Here is a 22,943-nt window from a genome sequence, read left to right as displayed (position 1 = left end):
TCTGTCAAGACAAGGAGGTTGCCCATACTCTCTCTACAGACCATGCTGGGTAAAGTCAAAGGAGTTAAAACTGAGCCTTCCAGACACCATCCTTCCTTTTTACCTATGACTGAACTGATGTTATCACCCAGAACTTCAGAACAAGACAAAAGGTGGTCCTGTTTTTACTTTTTTCTCTTTTCCCCGTTTTTCGGGAATTTGGGGGTTCTCTACTAATCATCGGCGTTAGATGTCTTTTCATTCAGTGCACGTATGCTATGGGCTGACCATTTTTCTTCTTGTTGCCTTTCAGCCCCTGAGTTTTGAAAGCAAGAAAAGCTACACCCTGAAGGTGGAAGGATCCAATCCTCACCTAGAGATGCGTTTTATGAACCTTGGCCCATTTCAGGACACCACAACAGTGCATATCAGCGTGGAGGATGTGGACGAGCCTCCTGTGTTTGAACCAGGCTTTTATTTTGTGGAGGTGCCAGAGGATGTGACAATTGGAACAACCATACAGATCATTTCCGCCAAGGACCCAGATGTGACCAACAACTCAATCAGGTTTTCCCATAGATTTCTCTTTCTTCCTATAGCCTGGCATCCTCTTACCTCCTATGGAATGCTATAGCATTCTCACCCTTGGTTTTTCCTCTTTAAATTCCATCTCTGGAAACTCTTCTCTGGGTTTTCTTATATCATGTAACTGGAAAGTTAGATGTCATCATATCTTACCTTCATTTTCATTTAGTTCAGATATGCACATACACACCCCCCTTGCATCTCAGTCAGAGCTCCACTGACATTTAGAACTGTATCAGTCTTTGCTCATTTTGGGGTCCATCCTGGGCATTGGATGCTCAGATGCCAGGATCTCTGGTCTTCTTCACCCACAGAATGTTAGTATCAGCGTCCAAGCTTTTACAACCCAGCATGTGCCTAGATACTGCTAAATGTCCTGAGAATGTGATGCAAACAACCCAAGAGCAGACCCACCAATACAAAACAACCAGAGTCACACACACACACACACACACACACACACACACGTCAAACTCTTCAGAATCACTCCTCTTTTCACACTTCATTAGTCTTTTAAGATAGCACACAAAGCAATGGATTTCGTAGCATTTTATGTTTATACTTTATTCTTATTCATCCTCTTTCCTTTTGTCCTTTACTCCATTTTTTCTGGTCCACTTCCTCCCCTACAAATAGTCTTTCTTCTTGCTTCTGTAACAGAGCGATTTCACTATCCCATTTCCCTTAAGATATCTTTTTCCTGTGGTTCCCTTACTATTTTCATGTCATACCCTGACACACATGCATGAGCGAGCAAGCAAACACACATACACACATACACACAAACACACACACACAAACCTTCCCCCACAGACCTGCACATTACACACACATACATACACACAAACACACACACACACACGCACATTTAAATCAAGATTCCACATATCTGAGTAAACATGAATCTGGTTTATCCAGTTTATTTTGCAATACCACGAACTCCTACTCCATCTTCGTTCCTGAAAATGCTATGATTTCATTTTTCTTTTGTCATGGATAAATAAACTCCACTGTGTATATTAGTTCTATGTTCTTTATCTACTCATGGATGGATAGATGTCCAGGCTGGTCCTACAGCTTAGCTATTATGAACACAGTAGCAACAAACGAGGTTGTGCAAATATCTCTATTGCATGTTGGCTTGGAGTCTTTTGGGTAAACACCCAGAGGAGACACAGCTGGGTCCCATGGTAGTTCTAGCTTTGGTTTTGGAGAAACCTCCACAGTGACTTCCACAGTAGCTGCAGCAGGTTACACTTCCACCAGCAATGTCTAACGAGCTCCTTTTCCCGCATCCTCAGCAGCATTTTCGTGTGTTTTGTAGAGATGAAATGCAGTCTCAAAGCAGTTACAATGTGCTTTCCCTGGTGGCTAAGAATATTGAACACATTTTCAAATGCTTGTGCCCACTTCTATTTCCTCTTCTGAGAACTGTCAGTTCACTTTATTAGCCCATTTCTCAACTTGGATGATTTGTAGGGAGCACTGGTGTTTAATTTTTGTAGCTCTCTGTGTATTCTAGACATTGATCTCCTGGCTGATGAATGGCTGGGACAGACGTCTTCCCTTGCATAGGGTGCCTGTTGGCCGTGAAGATTGTTTCTTTTGCTTTGCAGAAGCTCCTTGACGTCATGTAAGGATGTTTGCCAGTTCTCGGATCTGCCCTGTGTAGTTGGATTCCCTCCTGTATCTGTATCCTGAAAGACATCGCCTGGATTTTTCACTGGCAGTTTCAAGGTCTTAGGCTGTGTTAGGACCTGTTAGGCTCTGTGGTCCATTTGTGAGCCCTGTGATTCATTCGGAGCTGAGTTTTGTAAACGGTGAAAGACGTGGCTCTGGTGTCACCATTCGGTGTGGTGCTATTTACTGTTCTTAGCATCATTTCTTGAAGAGCTTGTTTCTTTTCCAATATATGGTTTTTGACACATTTGTAAAAAAAAAATAATAATAATCAGGTGATCAGGTGGCTACAGCTGTCTGGGTTCATTTCTGGGTTCTATTTTTTACTGTGTGGTTACATGTCGTGGTTACATGTCTGTTTTTGCGCCAGGACCATGATTATGTTGTTACTACGGCTCTTTAGTATAATTTGACATCAGGAATTAGGATACCTCCAACAGTGCTTGTATTGCTTTGGATACTTAGGCGTCTTGTCTGCTTTTATTACTATATGTTATGCATACTCACATAACAGTGGGCTTCAATCTGACGTTTTCACAGATGGATACGATGTGCCCTTTATCACACTTCCTGTTCCCCTTTTATGTCCCCGCCCATTCTCACTGATCGTCTTTCCAGTTACTCCCTGTTCTGCTTTCATGTCCTTGGGGATTTTTTTTTTTTTTTTTTTTTTGGGCTTGGTTGGTTGGTGTTAGGGGTTTTCTCTGGGTTAGGAGTACCCAGTGAGTTTTATGAGGTAGTCTACAAGAACATAGATGTAGAATTATTTACAATTGCATGGGCATCTTTCTAGTAGCTGCACCTCTGAAAAAAATGTTTCTCCCTCCTCCTGCGCTCATTAACTCCATATAGATTTGTAGAGAATGCTGAGGCCTCAGGAGCCCTCCCACTTCCATGGCAAAATATAGATGGGTCCAGTCTTCAGCACGTAACCATAGCTGCTGTGACTCCAGCATGCAGTAGCCTCATGTCATGCTTAGAGGACAGCATTCCTTAACACTCCATCACTTCCTCCAGCTCTTAAATTCTTCCGGTCCCCTTCTCCACCGTGTTCCTTGAGCACTGGCGAGAACATGCAGATGCTTTCTTGCAGCCGAATATTCACTGATCACTTAGTCTCATCATTTTGACCTGTTATGAGCCTCTACAGTTGTCAGAGCAGCTGACAGCAGCACCAGTCTATGGGCATAAACATTTTGCTTCCATATGAATTCGAAAATTGGTTTTTCTAGCTCTGTGAAGAATGTAATTGGAATTTTGATGGGGATTACAGTGAATCTTAGATCTCTGTAATGTGGCCATTCTTACAATACTAATTCTATCTATCTGAGTATAGAATGCTTTTTCATATTCTGTCTTCTTCAGTTTCCTTCTTCACTGTTTCAAAGTTTTCGTTGCAAAGATCTTTAACTTCTCCTAGGTTAGTTTTAGCCCTGGGAATTTTTAAGTGGTGGTGAATGAACTTTTCCCTGCTTCCTTCATCAGAGAGTTTATCACTTGTATGTAGAAAGACTCCTGGTTTTTGTAATTTAAAATCACTTAGTTGTGAATATATTTATTGTACATTCTTTCAAGTTTTATTAGCTTTGGGTATTTTTACATTTAAAACAAATGGAAAAGCCCAAGTTTGTGATAGCACATACCTGTAATCACAGCATTTGGAAGGCAGAGAAATAGAACCTCAAGTGTGATCTGTATAGTGAGTTCCAGGCCAGCCAGAGCTATACAACTATAGAGTGATGCCCTGTATAGTTAAATGCCGTTTTGTATTTAATGCAGTGAGTCCCTGCTTTTAAAAGCTAAATAAAACAATCCAAGTGGGAAAGTACCATACATCAAATTTATCACTCAATATACTTCTTTATATCGTAGAAAAAAACAGACATAGAAACACCTCCTCAGATCAGTAGCTTTGATGACAGATAGAATGGCCAGAGTCTCTGTACTACACAGTCCTACACCTCTGTCTCTCCAGGGTTTGCTTTCCTATTGGAGATTCCACCCAAGATGCTTTCCCCTCAAGACTGGAGAAATATTCTTACAATCCTGGCTATTTCGGGTTCACTCTGGAAACAAAGTGTAAACAGCTGGTCGACAGGCTGACACCGCAACCTTCCGCAGCCACTGCCAAGCCTCTGAAGCCAGACTCACAAACGATGAGAATTCCAAGGCTGTTTGAGGCCATCTGTCACATTAATTGTTGAAAGCCACACAGTAAAATGAATCTGGAGCTTTAGTACAGATAAAACATTTTAAACACACCCCCATTTATCAAATGCCTTTTCTGTCACCTGGCTGCTTCCCTCATCTGGTGCCGTTTTGTATTTAATCAAAGTGTGCTTTTAGAGTTTAACAAGAATGATTTTCTCCAGGGGATAACTACACCAGGGGGAAATCTGCTCCCTCTGACTAACTAGTAAACACATTACATGTTCAAGCATCAAAATGGCTAAAAGTAATTTTAGTTCTTTCAGTAAAAAAAAAAACAACAAACATTTCTGAATTCTAAAAACTTTATAAATTTACATTTCAATCTTAAGCTTTTTGTTATAAGGGGACATAAGTGAAACCATAATGTCCCCCATAATAACGAAAACAAAAGTGAAACAGATGTATCATAAATTTATATTTTCAGAAAAACATGATTATATACTTTATGATCATGACTGGTTAAGTATATAACTATTATTTTATGACATAGTAGTTAGTTTTCATGTCAAAGAAGGTGACGTAGGACTACTGTCGAGGATAAACCCTCACGGCAAAGACAAATAAAACAAGCACAAATGTAAATGAAACATCTATGTTCTAAAATGGAATATGAACGGGACAATATATCTCCATATCGTCTCCCAGATTTTGACTGTATAACTCTATGTGATAATCACTGGAAACAAGATCTAATTAGGAGTCACACTGGTAAAGTAACATGTCAAAGACACTAAATGTAATCAGATGCACACATACACACATACACACACATACACTCACAAACACATACTCTCTCTCTCTCTCTCTCTCTCTCTCTCTCTCACACACACACACACACACACACACACACACACAGCCTCACTGGTAAGACCCTAAACACTGTAGATTTAGTTATTTGAGTAAGAAAACTGCAGTACTTAGATCCCCTCCATCACTGATAAATACTTGGGGAAAGAAAGAAAGAAAGAAAGAAAGAAAGAAAGAAAGAAAGTAAGTTAGTTAGTTAAGAGAATACTGAGCCATTTAGCAACTAAAACCAGGTTCTGGTGGTATGGAAATAGCCAGGTTTTCTGTACCACCCTGAAGTGTGTGAATCCAGCAAGCATACTCATGACAGAGAATGCCCTCGCCCAAGCAGACAAATGTCAATACTGTCTGCTCAAGGCATCTTTTCATGTGTTTGCTAAGCAGACTCAGCTCATAATAGGTAAGAGCGTTACAGTTGGAGACAGGAAAACCACCTATAAGATTCACTGCTAGGTCCCAATTTTCTCATTTTCCATCTGTATCTGAACTTTCAATTTGCTCTCCTGCACCCTGGAAATTGGCCCAGTGCCCCATTCAGAGAAATGAAGGCCATTATCCCCTCACTGTAGCCTCGCTTGGGAAATTGAAGGGGGATTCTGCTTGATGAGAGAAGCTCCCTAAGGCAGGCTCCTGCTGTGTCGACCAGGCAGTGCTGTCAGGGGTCCTGTGACTTGGTTATTTCTATCACTCCATGTCCCATGCCATCTGTGACATCTGCCATGGTGGGTGTAGGTTTCTGGTTCCTAATGGGCTGCTCCCCCAAACCCCAGAAATAAACCTATAGGTTTATTCCATCCAGTTTATGCTCTGTGGACCAACTGTGGGGCTTTTCATGTGTCTGAGAGCTAAAAGACTAGAATCTCATTATCCAACTTCTATTTCCTAAAAGAAAATTCAACTCTTAAAGCAGCTGATAAACTTTGAGACTAAATTACAAGTACACCTAGAAAAATACCACACGAGCTTATTTTAAAAATTATCTTGTAAGTACACAAGTGTTTTTATTTAAAAAGTTAACCATTTGTTATCATGCCTAGTCTTGAAGAGGTCAAGCTGTGCTTGTGGGCAATCTTCTATAATTTGTATGTCAGCAAGGCACTGGTAGGGTGGCTAAGAGGCTAGACATGCAGCTGAACTGTCTAGAATTGATTCCCAGTAGTGTGATCTTGAGTAAGCGACTTAGCCTCTTAAGCCTCGAGATGTTCTTATCTGTAAAACAGAAATGATAATAATGCCTGCCAGCCGTGTTATTATGATGATCAGTTGGTGACTCACTACGTTTGATATGTTAAGCCAAGCAACTAATACTTGTTCCTTAAACAGGATCACAGGCAGAGGTTAATTGGCTTCCTTAAATTCCTTAAGATTTAAGACATCATAACAGAAGCCGTTTTATCTCAATTCATAACCAAAGTTCCTCTGACGTCTCTAGCTCCGACCCATCTCCTTCCTCTTGACATCTGAACTCTCTGCGTGGCAATCTTGAATCTCCAAAGAAATGTATACATTTGAAGAAAAACATTTCATATACATTCATATAGATAGATAGATAGATAGATAGATAGATAGATAGATAGATAGACAGACAGACAGACAGACAGGTAAGTAAAAGTCTTTCCATCAATATTTGCCCTCATTACATGTGATAATTTGGCATCTCACCTTCTTTCGACGCTAACCACAATCAACCATACTGACTTCACAACTCACCGAGCTGCAGTGTGCAAAACACTGCACTTCGGAATGTTCTTACTATCAAAATTCCAGTTTTGGAAGAGAGACCGAGTTTGGCGCCCAGCACTGATATCAGGTGTCATACAGCTGCCTGTTAGCTCCAGCTCCAGGGGATCCAATGCTTTCCCGTGGCCTTGGCAGGAACCTGTTCACATGCGCACACACCCACAAGGGTACACAGTACATACACATATAATTTAAGTTAAATTCTTAAGAAAATTGCAGTCTCTTCACCTCAAGAACTTTAAAACAGACTGCAATTCCTGCCAACTTTTCTAAAAATGTTGAACTCAGCATTTTCTCTGTTCTCTGTTTTAAAACACGCTGTAAGCACAGTAAGAACACCTGAAACTCCACATAGATGGTTTTAAAGCTTAGTTGAAAGTGACTTAATTTTCCTAATCTTTAGATTGCTTATCTGATGGTTAGGATAATTTTCCAAAGATATGAGAATGTTAAAAAAAGCTGTGTATTAAGTGCACAGCACGGTGACTACTGTTAATCACACAGCAGTTATTACAACCATTGCCCTTTGAAGAACAGGATACTCGTGTATCTTCAACACTAGCTCCTTATACTTCCCCCAAACCTTGGGTTTTCTTTCATCTTTTGATTGTCTCCTTTGCTGTGTACAATATTCAGTTTGGCATAATCTCCTTTGTTTACTTTTGCTCTTTCTGTCTCTGTGCCATTACGGTTATATCCAAAATATCATGTCCCAGACCAATGTTATATAACACTATTCTAGTAAATTTAGTTTCAGCTCTTAAGTCTCTACTTTATTTGCATATTGTGAGAAAAGCCAAGTAAGGGTCATTCTGTATGTGGACAGCCAGTTTTCCGAATAATAGTCATCAAGGTCTATTCTTTACCCCATTATGTATTCTTGTCATATTTACCAAAAAAGAGAGAGAGAGAATGGATTGATCATAAAAACAGAGTGGTGATTACTCAAAATACTAGAATAGGATCCAGCCATCCCATTTCTGGGTGTATATCAAAGGAATTACAATCAATATGTAGAAGAAGCATCTTCATTTCCATGTTAACTGCCATATTATTCACAAAGCAGAGATACGGAAACAACCAAAGTGCTCGTCAACAGATGAATGGATTCTCTAATGTGGTATTTTATACATACACAAGAGAATGCCACTCAGCCTTTAAAAAAGAAGGAAATTCTGTCATTTACAGTAACACAGATGAATCTAGAGAACATTATACATGTGAAATAAGCCAGTCACAGAAAGGCAAATAGCTCATGATCTTAAATGTAGAATCTAGAATGTTGAACAGACAAGAAGGGGAAATGGTGCTGAGCATAGAATTGGGCCAGCAAGGCTGATAGCGAAAGAGAATATTTTTGACTGAGGGAAACAGAGTTCCAGTTAGACAGGCAGATCTAGGGAATCTATTGTACCAATAGTAACTAGTTAATTACGTACTGCATATTTCAAATTTACAGGAAAGTAGATTATAAATGCTTTTTCAACAAAGAAATAATATGAGATGATGTGTATATTAATTAGTCTATTTTTAATTCTACAAGATAGATAGAGAAATCTTAATTGTATCCTAAAGTCCATAATCTCTCAATAAAAATAACAAATTGCTAACCTTTACCAAGACTCTGAATGGTGGCACTCAGTCGATTACCAAAATCCCTTGTTTTTAAACATCCTGACACATGAGCAACCCAAGATGGAGGGCGGATGAGATAATACTGGTGAACAGAGGGAACCAGGTTGCCAAATCAGACTGAACAAGAACTACAGATCTTACTCACAACCAACTTCACTAAAGAGTCAAAAGACAGAGCAACAGCAAAAGGAGTCGTGTAATTCTTCCTTTGCAGAGGTTTGAGACTGTCCAGCCTAAGTGCCTGTAGGGACCCTTCTTCTCCTACATAAAGTGCACATTGATCCAACTAACACACGCAAGTTGGGAACAAGTAAGGTTTGTGGCCTGAGCAAACAATGGCCTTTGTTTTACTGAACATCTGCTTATCGTGATCTACGGATTTTGAAGGTCATATGATAGCTTCCAGCAGATTATCCCCAATAAGTGCACAAAGCTGCTTTATTTACAACCGACATCCTAAACATACCTGCTTATCCCACTAAAAGCATCCTATATAAGGAGCCTTCAGCCAGTAAGTCCCGTGTCAATCAGGAGTTGAGCCATTACATGTTTATGACTGGGAAGGCCTGGAGCAAAGCTTGCCTTCCCAACAGTGATACAGTTCTAAGAAGCAAAACCACGAGGCTACAGCTTTGCTCTTTTCCAAGTTTCACATTAGCATTTGAGGACTTAGCTGAATTTCAAACACGTATAAATAGAGGCTGATATTGAGGGCGCTCCAAAATTCTTGGAGCCGTTTTAAGCTTTAAATAGCATAAATTGCTTTTTATGTAAATTAAATCTGCCATAAGGTTCCCAGTGCTCTGTTTATTTCATTTTAAGATACTTTTAAGTGGTAAGAAAAAAAGTTCTTTTGTTTCCCTTAAGCACGATAAATCCAAGTGTTCCACATACTCACAGAGCAGAGGTGACTGAACCGTCTTTAACACCGTGTATATATTCAGTTCCCCCATGTGCTATGCTCTCCCGTTTATCCAAATGAAAATAAGGTCCATAATCCCTGTCTTTGCAGATACTCCATTGACAGAGACAGCGACCCGGGAAGATTTTTCTATGTTGACATTACAACAGGTGCTCTAATGACCGCAAGACCACTAGACAGAGAAGAGTTTTCCTGGCATAATATAACTGTTCTTGCTATGGAAATGAGTAAGTAACGTAATTTATTGGTCTCCCCAGAGCTACAAAATGCAAAGCTATAGAAAGTGTTCTAGACCTGTAACAAACAATACATTCCAGAGGAGAAGCGGAAATCATGTGTTCTACAGATAAATGATCGTGTGATTTAGTCCTTAGTTCATCTGATGGTTGAGGCATATCATTGAGTTCCAGTGTTTTATGTAAAAGAATTCTATGTGAGTCAGAAATTGAATCATTGCGTGTTTATAACTGGGAAGGCCTGGAGCAAAGACCTCCTTTCTCACAGTGATACAGTTCTAAGAGGCAGAACCACAGAACTGTAGCTTTGTTCTGTTCAAGTTTCAGATTAGCAAAAATAACAAAAGCAAACAAAAAAAAAAACAAAAACAACTGTATTAGAACTACTTTTGCTGCATCCCTAAAGTTCTGGTAAGTTCTGTTCCCACTTCCCATTTTGTTTTGATTCTAGGGTTATTGTTGTTGTTGTTGTTGTTGTTGTTGTTGTTGTTGTTGTTATTTCCTCTCTCATTTCTTCAGTAACCCAAAGATTATTGAAGAATACATTGTTTAATTTCAATTTCAAGTTTCTATATGTTCTCTTGCTACTGATTTCTAGGTGTTTTTTATTGCATTACGATTTTTGTATTTGTTAGAACCTCTTTTTTTTGTAATCTAACTTTATTTTTGAGAAAGTTTCATATGCTGCTAAAAGAGTGTATATTGTACATCTGTTGGGTGAAATATTATGTAGATATTTAGAAATGCCATAAGAGTGTATACTGTACATATGTTGGGTAAAATATTATGAGATATTTAGAAATGCCATTTGATCTGTGGGGAGGCTTAACTCTGAAACTTTTAGAATATTTTAAGTCTAGATGATCTATAACCAGTATCTTGATGTCGCCCACTGTTATTATATCTGGATCTTTCTGTCCTATTATGCCCAATAACACCTACTTTATGAAATTATGTACACCAATATACAAGGCATACATATGTACTTCATTTTTTCAATCATTTTACAATCTTTTTTTTGTTTTTTTGAGGCAGAATCTCACTGTGTAGCCTTGGCCTGGTCTAGACCTTGCTAGGTAAAAAAGTCTGCCCTCAAACTCCAAGAAATCTGCCTGCCTTTGTTACCTCCATGCTGGGATTAAAGGCATTCACCACAGTGCCTGGCTGCAAACACTTTAAGTAACTGCTCTTTTTTCTAATTCACCGTGACCCTATTTACCCCTTCTAATTAAACATTAAACGTAAAGCATACTTTAACCACTTGTATTTGTTTCCAGATTTCTCTTGTTAGGGGTTTGTGATCCCATCATTCATTTTCAGCTCCTGCGCCTTTTCATATGAAATGAGTTTCTTGCAAAAAGCAGTCGTGTGTCTTACTGTTTGCTGTTGCTGCTGTTGTTATCCGATCGGCTAGTCTGTATTTTGTAATAAAAAAAAAAATTAAAGCAATTTACATTTATTTTTTAGAGAAGTTTTCCAACTCCTATAAAACGTTCACTGTTTTTCTCACTGGCTTTTAATACCGCTTGATTTTTTTTTCTCCCCCATTTCTGCCTGACTGCGTTGGGCACGACAGGATCTTTCCCCATTCACTTCCACTCATTTATTCACTCACCTCACAAAACTTACCCTTTGTGACCTCTTATGTTCAGGACGATATTTCTTTCTCCCGTGTGTAGTATTTATTTAAGTATCTCCTGCAGTGTGGGTTTAGTGGTCACGAACTGTTCTAGTTTACGTTCATGACGCTCATTTCAACGAACAATAGCTGTGTGGAACAAGGGTAATTCCAGTTGGCATTGATTTAGTTCCAATGATCATCTTCAAATCATCACTCGGAGCTTTCCTGGCTTCGGGGTCTCTAACGGAGAGTCTGATGCCACTCTGATGGACTTGCCCTTTTGAAGTCAGGGATTCCCTCCTGCAGTCTTTACTCTATTTGTTGCTGTAATCTCAGAATTATAACTGTGATGATGGGTCCTTTACTGGACATGGCTACTCAGTGCTCTAAATGTCCTTTGAGCTTACATGTTCATTTACATGTTCATTTCTTGGACCGTTCTGCAATAATTTCATTGACTAGGTTTCCTGCGCCTTAGATTCTTCTACCTTGTAAATTTCTATGATTGTTCTCTTTCTTCTTCATGTCTCATAGTTCCTGAAAGTTGTGGTTGTGGCCGTTTATTTCATTATTGACATCTGACTATAGTATTTCCCCAACTTCATCTTCAATCTGTGATATTCTATGATATTCTTTCTTCTGCCTAATCGAGTTGTTGAAAGTGATACTTCTTACAATGTTGTTTACATATTGTGTTTTCATTTACAATAATTGTATAGTGGTATGTTTTCCATCAAAATCTCAATTTTCTTGCTGAGTTTGGCTTTCTTATTCAGGCTCTAAACTCTCTGCCTTATCTCATTGTCTACATGCTTGTATCTTCTTGCAAACCAGCAGTCAAATGATTTCTTTGTGTGGTACTTTCACCACTTCTTTCAATGTTGCTGAGTTCAGCTATTAACATGATATGACCTGTGGCAGAGCTGCTACCTACCTCTTCATGACTGTGTTTCTATTTTGTAATTTTACATCTGTTAGTATAGTTGTCTTTTCCAGTTTATCATTGGGTTTGGAAAGCAGTCTTTTCTTGTGGGCTCAATTCCAGCACCACTCAAGAGAGGAAAAACAGGACCTTTCAGTAGTACTAAGATTAAAGCAGATACAAAAATACTATTAAAGGGGTTGTAACAAACTACTCTATCACTGATAACCATAAACAAGCACGTGGAAGAGGTAATGTAGAGCAACCTGTAAGCACGGAAAGCAGATGTGTTAAGGCTAGCAAGATGCTTTGGCCAGTAAGTGCGTTTACCACAGAAGCAGAGTTTGATTCTGGAATCCACATGAAAATGGAAGCAGAGAACTGAGTTCACAAAACTGTCCTGTGACCACCACACACAATACCACGCATGGCATTATGTGAATTATACACTCGTGCCCATGCATAGACATACACCCATACACATTTTAATTAATCATATAAGTGAAAAAATAAAAAGCGATAGAGGGGATGAGAGGAAAGATGAATTAGTAAGAATAAATAAAAGGAAAAGGGAAAGAATGTTATAAAGGTCAAGAGAGAAAACAAAGCATTTAAAATACTATTGTACAATGAAGAAAAATATGTAGGGTTAGAGTCGGGTCAATGGTTAAGAGCACTTGTTGCTCTTGTAAAGAACCCAGGTTCCATCCCCAGGACCCGTAAGATGGCTCACACTCATCTGTGACTCCAGTCTTGGAGAATCCAACAATCTCTTCTGACCTCCACAGGTACCAGGCACAAACATGGTGCACCTACATGCAAGCAAAGCACTCATACACATAACAAATCTTCAACATGTAAATATATAAACAAAACAAGAGCATTACAAGAGAAATGAAAAATCATCAAAACTTCTTTTTAAAAATAACGGACTGGTGAGAGAGCTCGGCAGTTCAGGTGCTCACAAGCTTAATGACCAGTGTCCACTGGAGCCCACGTGAAGGTAAAAGGACAGAACTAACTCCACACATGGGCAATGGCAGGAATGCCTACTCATATACATACATGAAAATAGGGTCATTTAAAGTAAATAAATAGAGAAGGATAGGATACCAAAAGCATAGCAAAAAGGAGGAAACCCGATGAGTGAAACATTGTCCCTTCCTGTCGAGTCCCTACTGACAAATACCCGCACCGAAGACACATCCTTGTCCCAGCGTGTGCATGATCACACTCTCAACAGGGAACACATGTCCTACGAGCATGTTATCGTTTCCACACTTTATCCATTCCGTGACAAGGCAAACCGAGACAGCTGTCGTTCTGCCTTACTGTGCTCTCACCGTCTTTGCTCCTTATGTTCTCTTTAGACAATCCCTCCCAAGTGGGAAGTGTTGCTGTCACAATCAAAGTCCTCGATGTGAATGACAATGCTCCAGAGTTTCCCAGATTCTATGAAGCTTTTATCTGTGAAAATGCCAAAGCAGGACAGGTAAGCTGATCACCTTGGTAAACCCCAGACGTACAAAGGTTAACTGTCTTAGGGAGGGTTTCTATCACTGTTATAAACTACCATAACCAAAAGTAATCTGAGGGGGGGAGGCTTAATTTCATCCTATACTTTCAGGTAATAGTCCCTTGCTGAGAGAAACCAAGGCAGTAACTCAAGCAGTAGAGACACTGGAGGCAGGAGCTAATGCAGAGGCCAGGGGAGAGTGGCTTAATGACTTGGTCCTCTTGGCTGACTAGACCCGCTTTCTTATAAAATCCAGGACCACCTCCTCGGGGATGGTACTAGTAACAACATGCTGGTTAGCATATCAGTCATTAATCAATAAAATGTTCTACAGACTTGGCTATAGGTCAATCTTATAGAAGCATTTTCCCAGTTGAGGATCTCTCTTCCCAAATGACTTGATTTTATATCAAGTTGGCATAAAACTAACCAACACAATTGCTGAACTCATCATGATCAACATGTCCACACCAGAAAGCGTGTAATAGAAAATGGAGTCTCGAATTTCTTTATATCAGGTTCCAGTCATTTATTTATTAAGACAACCACTTGGAGGATAAATTACATGTTGTGGTCTGAATAGTGCTTTAACAGTTCTTGTGACTTGACTCACAGAATAAATATTCTGGTTATGGAAGTAACCCTAGCTCTCCAAACTTCACAAGCATATCCTTAAGGTATGTTTCTAAACCTAACCTGGTGTTTCAAATTCCAATCGATTTGACTAAGAAGCATCCAGCACTACATTTCCAGTGGCCAAAGATCAGGGCATCTGTCAGGCGCTGGACACCCTCTTCCTGTTCATCCACACCCTCCTTTCTTCTGCTGCTGTCCTATGCTTCCTTCTTCCACTAAGGGTCATAATGTCCACCTTAGAGAATATACTGTGGTCCTATAAATTCCAGTAGAACAAATAGATGAAGGTCATCTATTATTAAAACTGGGGAGTTGCAAAGTCCACATCTGGCCAGATGGTCAGGCTCTGTAGAACAGGCTACAACACAGCTTTGTGCTCCTGTTTACTCCTCCCCTGGAATATCACCCAGTGCCCTCTGCACAAAGGTGTGTCTCTAGAACCTATATTTACTTGAATTTTCAACATCCTTAGCCGTCTTCTATCCAAAGAAAGTGACTTTGTTTCTGAAAAGCTAAGAGCCCTGCAGTGATTCAAATCCAACCTGACCTCAACGCTGATTCTTACAATGTGGCGCAATAGCCTGCATCACTCTTAAAAGCTTTTTCCCAATTCTCCGATAATTGTATTTCCATATTTATTAAAGTTCTAGTTTAAGAAGGCCTAAGATATTATCCACCTAATAATAGTTACAATAAAAGCTTTGTTGAACAAAGCAGGTCCATGGTAATGGCTGTAAAGAATCACATTAACAAGCCTGCAGTTTGGTACATTACGTTACACATGAAGCAAGGTCAGAGAGAAGACACAATACAGAAGATACTGTGTTGAGGAGGACAAGCTCTATGGGAAGGTTGGACTTTTAAAGTTCTGACTAGGTGTTTTGAGCTCTTAAAAAAAAAAACTTTGCTATCATGCTTTTTGATTACTATACATATTATGGCATAGTTTTGTTTTGCCGTAAAATAAAACTATGTAAGTATATTTTATGCCATGGCAAAAGAGTTTAAATTTAGTCATGAACTCAGAGGATGCTAAGAAGCACAATGAAAGAAGCCCCTCTTTCCACTTTCTGTCTTGAAGGTGCTGGGACAGAAGCTATACTATGTCAAGAGCATAACATCTAAGCACCACTCCTGCTTTTGGAACCATGTGTGTCCTCCACTTCCAAGGGCATTGATAATGACGCTTTGTAAAAGTCTTTGAAGTAGTTTATCTGTGACTTGAAGTTAGGGGACAGTGTCACAAGCCCCATTTGTCATCTTCAGCCCAAGACAAGGCTAAGCTTAGCCTAACCTCTGTGTGTGTGTGTGTGTGTGTGTGTGTGTGTGTGTGTGTGTGTGTGTGTATGTGTGTGTTCTCATCTTCCTCATAGTGGATGAAGGGCACACAACAGTGAAATGAATGCCTTATGGCTACAGATGGAAGACTGCAGAGTGGTAAACAAGATATTAGACAAGTGGGGCTCAGGAGTCTCAGAAGAAGGAGACCAATAAAGCTGACCAGTGTGCTCCCACCATGAACCCCACCACACTCTCTATCTACCCTTCAAAGTCCCATCTCACCAATATACACAGTTTTACGATCTGTTAAAAATTTTCCATTGTAACATGTATTTAAAACATTCCCTAAGAAACATTTCATCTCTTTACATCTGGCAATCAAAATAAAAATACAGGATTTGTCTCTCCATGGGGCTAGGGTGGATGGTGCCTGATGTGAGCAGCACTGACGTGAACTTGAACCGTGTGTGACTCTCTCCGTTGCTCCCGGGCCTTTGCCTTGCTAGTACTCCACTTGGTGCACCTTCAGATCCAACATTCAGCTATTTCAGGAGGCCTACCCTGCGACAGAGTTCTGAAGCATGATTTTTTTTTAGAACTATAAAAAGAAAAGGCAGAGGGACTAAGCAAAATAAAATCTAGCTGCAATAAAGATATGTTAACATCCTCACAAAGTTCTAGAATAAGAGCTTTCCTAAGTTTAAGGGGAAGTGAAGCCTTTATTCTCCCCAGCATCTGTTCGTTACTGGTGGCAGGTTGCCCTGAAAGGATGTGGTAACTATGGGTAGGGTGGGTAGCACAATTTAGGGTAATTCCTGAAGAGAGAGGCAGGTGAAGAGCGGAGCAACAAGTCCTGTGAGGATCTGAACGGTACACAGAAATCCCTTGCCCCTCTACTCTTCAGCATGCTGTAAAAAATCTTAAAAGCCCACCTGGGCCCTCAAGCTGAGTTTGATATAGTCATTCCTGTCCTGGAAGAAAAACAGCATTTACAGCAGAAATGACAGGTTTACAAGACCGGGCATGAGTTGACTACAATCATCTGTACTACAGCATGTTAGAGCCCACTAATGGGAACCAGCTAATAAAACCTCTTTTCATACCCCATCCCTACAGCCTACCACCTCCATCCCTACAGCCTACCACCTCCATCCCTACAGACTACCACCTGCATCCCCTACAGACTACCACCTCCATCCCCTACAGACTACCACCTCCATCCCCTACAGACTACCACCTCCATCCCCTACAGACTACCAACTCCATCCCCTACAGACTACCACCTCCATCCCCTACAGACTACCACCTCCATCCCCTACAGACTACCAACTCCATCCCCTACAGACTACCACCTCCATCCCCTACAGACTACCACCTCCATCCCCTACAGACTACCAACTCCATCCCCTACAGACTACCACCTCCATCCCCTACAGACTACCACCTCCATCCCCTACAGACTACCAACTCCATCCCCTACAGACTACCAACTCCATCCCCTACAGACTACCACCTCCATCCCCTACAGACTACCACCTCCATCCCCTACAGACTACCAACTCCATCCCCTACAGACTACCAACTCCATCCCCTACAGACTACCACCTCCATCCCCTACAGACTACCAACTCCATTCCCTACAGACTACCACCTCCATCCCCTACAGACTACCAACTCCATCCCCTACAGACTACCACCTCCATCCCCTACAGACTACCAACTCCATCCCCTACAGACTACCACCTCCATCCCCTACAGACTACCAACTCCATCCCCTACAGACTACCACCTCCATCCCCTACAGACTACCACCTCCATCCCCTACAGACTACCACCTCCATCCCCTACAGACTACCACCTCCATCCCCTACAGACTACCACCTCCATCCCCTACAGACTACCAACTCCATCCCCTACAGACTACCACCTCCATCCCCTACAGACTACCAACTCCATCCCCTACAGACTACCACCTCCATCCCCTACAGACTACCAACTCCATCCCCTACAGACTACCAACTCCATCCCCTACAGACTACCACCTCCATCCCCTACAGACTACCACCTCCATCCCCTACAGACTACCACCTCCATCCCCTACAGACTACCACCTCCATCCCCTACAGACTACCACCTCCATCCCCTACAGACTACCAACTCCATCCCCTACAGACTACCACCTCCATCCCCTACAGACTACCACCTCCATCCCCTACAGACTACCACCTCCATCCCCTACAGACTACCAACTCCATTCCCTACAGACTACCACCTCCATCCCCTACAGACTACCACCTCCATCCCTACAGACTACCACCTCCATCCCCTACAGACTACCACCTCCATCCCCTACAGACTACCACCTGCATCCCCTACAGACTACCACCTCCATCCCCTACAGACTACCAACTCCATCCCCTACAGACTACCACCTCCATCCCCTACAGACTACCACCTCCATCCCCTACAGACTACCACCTCCATCCCCTACAGACTACCAACTCCATCCCCTACAGACTACCACCTCCATCCCCTACAGACTACCAACTCCATCCCCTACAGACTACCACCTCCATCCCCTACAGACTACCACCTCCATCCCCTACAGACTACCACCTCCATCCCCTACAGACTACCACCTCCATCCCCTACAGACTACCAACTCCATCCCCTACAGACTACCACCTCCATCCCCTACAGACTACCAACTCCATCCCCTACAGACTACCACCTCCATCCCCTACAGACTACCACCTCCATCCCCTACAGACTACCAACTCCATCCCCTACAGACTACCACCTCCATCCCCTACAGACTACCACCTCCATCCCCTACAGACTACCACCTCCATCCCCTACAGACTACCACCTCCATCCCCTACAGACTACCACCTCCATCCCCTACAGACTACCAACTCCATCCCCTACAGACTACCACCTCCATCCCCTACAGACTACCACCCCATCCCCTACAGACTACCACCTCCATCCCCTACAGACTACCAACTCCATTCCCTACAGACTACCACCTCCATCCCCTACAGACTACCACCTCCATCCCTACAGACTACCACCTCCATCCCCTACAGACTACCACCTCCATCCCCTACAGACTACCACCTATATCCCCTACAGACTACCAACTACTGCTCCAACCAGCTACTACATCTGGCTGTCTTTAATGCTTTTCCATGAGTTTCCATAGCCTTCATGAAAGGTATTCTTTTGAAGAATATTGTGAGAAAGACAGAGCTTGGCCAGAGGGATCAAGGGGAAGCAGTCTTAGTCTCTCTTACACTACACTCTGATGGCTTGTTTCTTTTGTTTTGGTTTTCCCAGCTGAGCTGCACCCTCATGCCTCTGACTACAACCTGCCTCCCACCCTGATGAGCATATGCATGACACCTTTTCTAACTACCTTCCTACTAACAAAGCATGACTGTTCTGTGGCCCATGCACCTTGAAGCCACATTCCATAGCTTAACGCCGCCCTCTCTCTATTTGCTTTCTATGTAGTGATTATTCTTAAGCAGGGGCTTCTCCACGATAGCAACATAGTTACCAAATATTCAATGGTGGGATATGGATTATGGGACATAGTTACCAAATATTCAATGGTGGGATAAGGAGGATGCGGGACCTTGTGACATTCCATGGTTCCTTCACTGTCTTCTGTTTACAGCACTTCAAAGTAACTGGCCAGGCTGTGGGAACAGTGCAGCTGACGCATTTAGGCAATGTTTATCCTTTACCTATTAACATATTCAAGATCAGGAATATGCCTGGTTAATTCTAAGCTGTGTGGTGGCATGCAGGGTTTCCAGGTTACTTTCAGGACATCTGACTGAGCAAATGACTTGCTATTGCACTCCAGGTTTAGGGTTTCACTAGACTTTGCTCTTCCTTTGGCTCCAACTCACCCTGAATTCATTCATGTCCCTCCTTCAGCTGATCCAGACAGTGAGCGCCGTGGATCACGATGACCCTCACAACGGTCAACACTTCTACTACAGTTTGGCTCCTGAGGCTGCTAACAACCCCAACTTCACTGTCAGGGACAACCAAGGTAATCAGGTGGACGTGGCTATCTATGCCTTTCTACTGCTCAAGATGGACATTTTGAGTTACTATACTATATAAAGTAAACACTGTCACACTTTCAGACTTCTTAATAACAGGAAGGACGTTAATGCTAATTTGTAACCTAACAGTTTTTGTTACACAGCATCAAAGACAAAGAGTGCCCTCTGCTGTCTCTGCAGCTTTCATTGCTCGGTTAGCTGACACACATTTATTGATGTCTGTGAAGGACACTATTCAAGGTGCAGTGGTAAATTTCCTTTCTTTAGTCCAAGTCAGAGCAACTATGTTTACATGTTCTATAAAGACAGAAACAGCCTAAGGAAAAAAGTCTCCTAGAGAAAGATAACAAACCTGAAGAAACATTTCTAATCAAAAATTTAAAAACCAATAAAAGCAGGGAAGGAGGAGTACAAAGCTCCCACAGCAAAGGAGGTAAGGCTAAGGGGAAGGGTAGCAGCAGCTGCAGCAGAAGCAGTAACAATAGCAGCAGCAGCAGCAACAGTAGCAACAGTAACATCGGCAGCAGTAGCAGCAGCAGAAGCAGTAACAATAGCAGCAGCAGTAACAGTAACATCAGCAGCAGTAACAACAGTAACATCAGCAGTAGCAACAGTAACAGCAGCAGCAGCAGTAACATCGGCAGCAGTAGCAGCAGCAGTAGCAGCAGCAGTGGTAAAAGGCAAATACAAGAACATAATAGTATTCACAGAATTCAAACTTTTTTTCCCTATGGAGACTGGCAAAGTAACCTACGCTGGCCTCAAACACATGATCCTCCTGCCTAAGGCTCCAGAGTGTTGAGACTACAGTCATCCACAATCACACCTGCTTCAAAAAACTTTCTAGCTCAGAAAAGCCTACTCAGGTGGGCTTCCCATTGCAAAACCTGCTTGTCCTCCACTACATCTCTGCTGCAATTAGACTGCTCACCAACAAACACCAATTGGCAGAGGGGTTCACAGGCTTAGCCTGTTCTTGGGGCTCAAATAAGGAAAAGAGGGACTTTCACTTTCCAGCCAGATTTCCATGGAAAGGTCAGAATAATTGAAATCAAGCATTTACCTGTCAGATGAAGCCTTTTGTTAATTCTGCAGCCAACAACTTTATTTGTGTGTCCTAACTTCTCTGGATTTCTACATGGTCATCTTAAGGGTGACTTTGTAACAACTAAACAAAGGGTAACAAAAATGTCAAGATTAGTCACAGCTTGACTTCCTCTCAGACATCATCTTTAAGATTTGATATTGCTATAGCCTCATAGATAGAACTATTCTTCAGTCTCTGAATTACCATAAAATGTCTATAGAAAGAATTAAATATCTTGAGGTTTTTTTGTGTTTATTTGTGTGTGGTATGTGCTATGTTCACATGTATGGGCACACATGGGGAATGCATGTGTCAAAGGTTGTCATCAGGTATTTTCTTTTTCACTTTTATTTTTAATAAGGCGTATGTCAGGTGGAGGGAGGGGGCAAAGGCATCAGGTCCCCTGAAGCTGGAGTGGGTACTGAGAGCAGAACTTAGGTTTTCTGTGAGAGCTCTTAACTCCTGCCCCATCTTTCTAGTCTCCACGGGTCTCTTTTTTGATCACTCTCTATCTTAGACACTAAGGCAGGACCACACTCTTGAACCCAGAGCTTCTCGATTCAGCTAATGTAGCTAGTCGGCTTGCTCCAAGATCCTTCCTGCACCTCCTGAGCACTGAGGTTAAAAGTAGACCGCCATGCCTTGCATCTGTGCAAGTGCCAGGGATCAAATTCTCCTCCTCGCCCCGGTAGCAGTTTGCATAGGAGCCATCTGCTTTCCCTAGCCCCTCCCCCAAGAAGTTTTTTGAGTCAAACTTTTGAATGATTCACTTACCTGTTTTATAGAAAAATCCTCCTGTAACCAGTAGTTTCTCCCTCCTCAGAGTTGTCTGTATGACAGAACCCCCAGGGTGAGGAGAGGCGGGCATTACTTTTTTTTTCTTCAGACTGTCACTCCTTCATCCATATTCGCAAAACTGACACAACAGCAACATTGCTGCAAAAGGTGGCAAGTCTCCTAAAGGCGACGTGGGGCACCTGTTCACAGGAGCAGCATCATATAAAGATGGCAAATACACAGGACTGTAACAAAAGGAGGTGACTCATCTCTGCAAAGACTTCCTGAAGCCAGTGTATCTTCAACAGGAAGTGTGAACTCCTAATCTCCATTTGACAGTTTATCACACAGGTTTCTTTTCCTAGGACCCACTTCCAATATGACAAGTTCCAATACCTGCATCCCTCTTTTACAATACAGTAAAGCCTTTTGGTAAGGGCTGAGCGAAGACTATGGATCAAACCCAGGGCCTTGAACATGCTGGGCAAGCCCTCTACCACCAAGCAATATCCCCACGCCATCCCTTCCTCTCCTTTATCCTTTGTTTGGCATTGACTTTTCAAGAGCAGATCGCACTGTATAAACTCATTGGATTGGAACTTAGAAGACAGACCCTCGGTGGCCTCAGAGGTCCTGCTGCCTCTGGCTCCCAAGTGCGGGGATTACAAAGGCACACCACATATCCAGCCTTTCTTTCTCAGTCTAAAAACATGAAATGGATTACATGTGTAGAATAATTTAGAGTTTCAAAACCATGTTCTCATCTTGTCTTTATTTGGAAAATATAACACACACACACGAGACACACACAGACACACGCACACACACACAGACACACACACACACATACACACACCAAAGCTGTCACCTTAGGAAAAAACTAGTCTCTCAAAAATGTTACTAAAGCTCTAATTATCACTTTTAATGAAAACATTGCAAAAGACTAACATATGCCAGTCCCTGCCATGTAATAGAAACTTATGGGTGGGGTTTTGGTTGTGCTGCTGCTGCTGCGGTTGTTTCAGCTTTAGGCCAGCCTTAAAAAATCCTCATGATTTAAGCTAAATTAAAGCACAACAAAAATTAAATACAAGTTTTGTTTAGAGAAATTGATTTAAAATAAAATCATAAAGGATAAGTAACCGTAGTTAGCTGTTAAGCTGAGTGGGGGAGGCCGGGGCCGGGCTGTGTGCTAAGTAGGTACACAAATTCTCATACTAATAACT

General features: G+C 41.8%; 1 protein-coding gene across 1 annotated transcript in view; it reads left to right on the top strand.

The window, feature by feature from the left end:
- The window catches only part of Cdh20 (cadherin 20), a 231,590-nt gene that overhangs the window by 188,170 nt on the left and 20,477 nt on the right, over positions 1 to 22,943 (top strand). The window contains exons 7-10 of the mRNA XM_034513535.2: positions 293 to 546; positions 9,650 to 9,786; positions 13,709 to 13,830; positions 19,720 to 19,837. Of these exons, the coding sequence (XP_034369426.1) occupies positions 293 to 546; positions 9,650 to 9,786; positions 13,709 to 13,830; positions 19,720 to 19,837 (631 nt within the window). The remainder of the gene's footprint in view (positions 1 to 292; positions 547 to 9,649; positions 9,787 to 13,708; positions 13,831 to 19,719; positions 19,838 to 22,943) is intronic.

This window comes from Arvicanthis niloticus, chromosome 10 (genome assembly GCF_011762505.2).
Source record: "Arvicanthis niloticus isolate mArvNil1 chromosome 10, mArvNil1.pat.X, whole genome shotgun sequence".
Taxonomy (NCBI): Eukaryota; Metazoa; Chordata; class Mammalia; order Rodentia; family Muridae; genus Arvicanthis; species Arvicanthis niloticus.
This window is presented reverse-complemented; position numbering and strand designations above follow the sequence as displayed.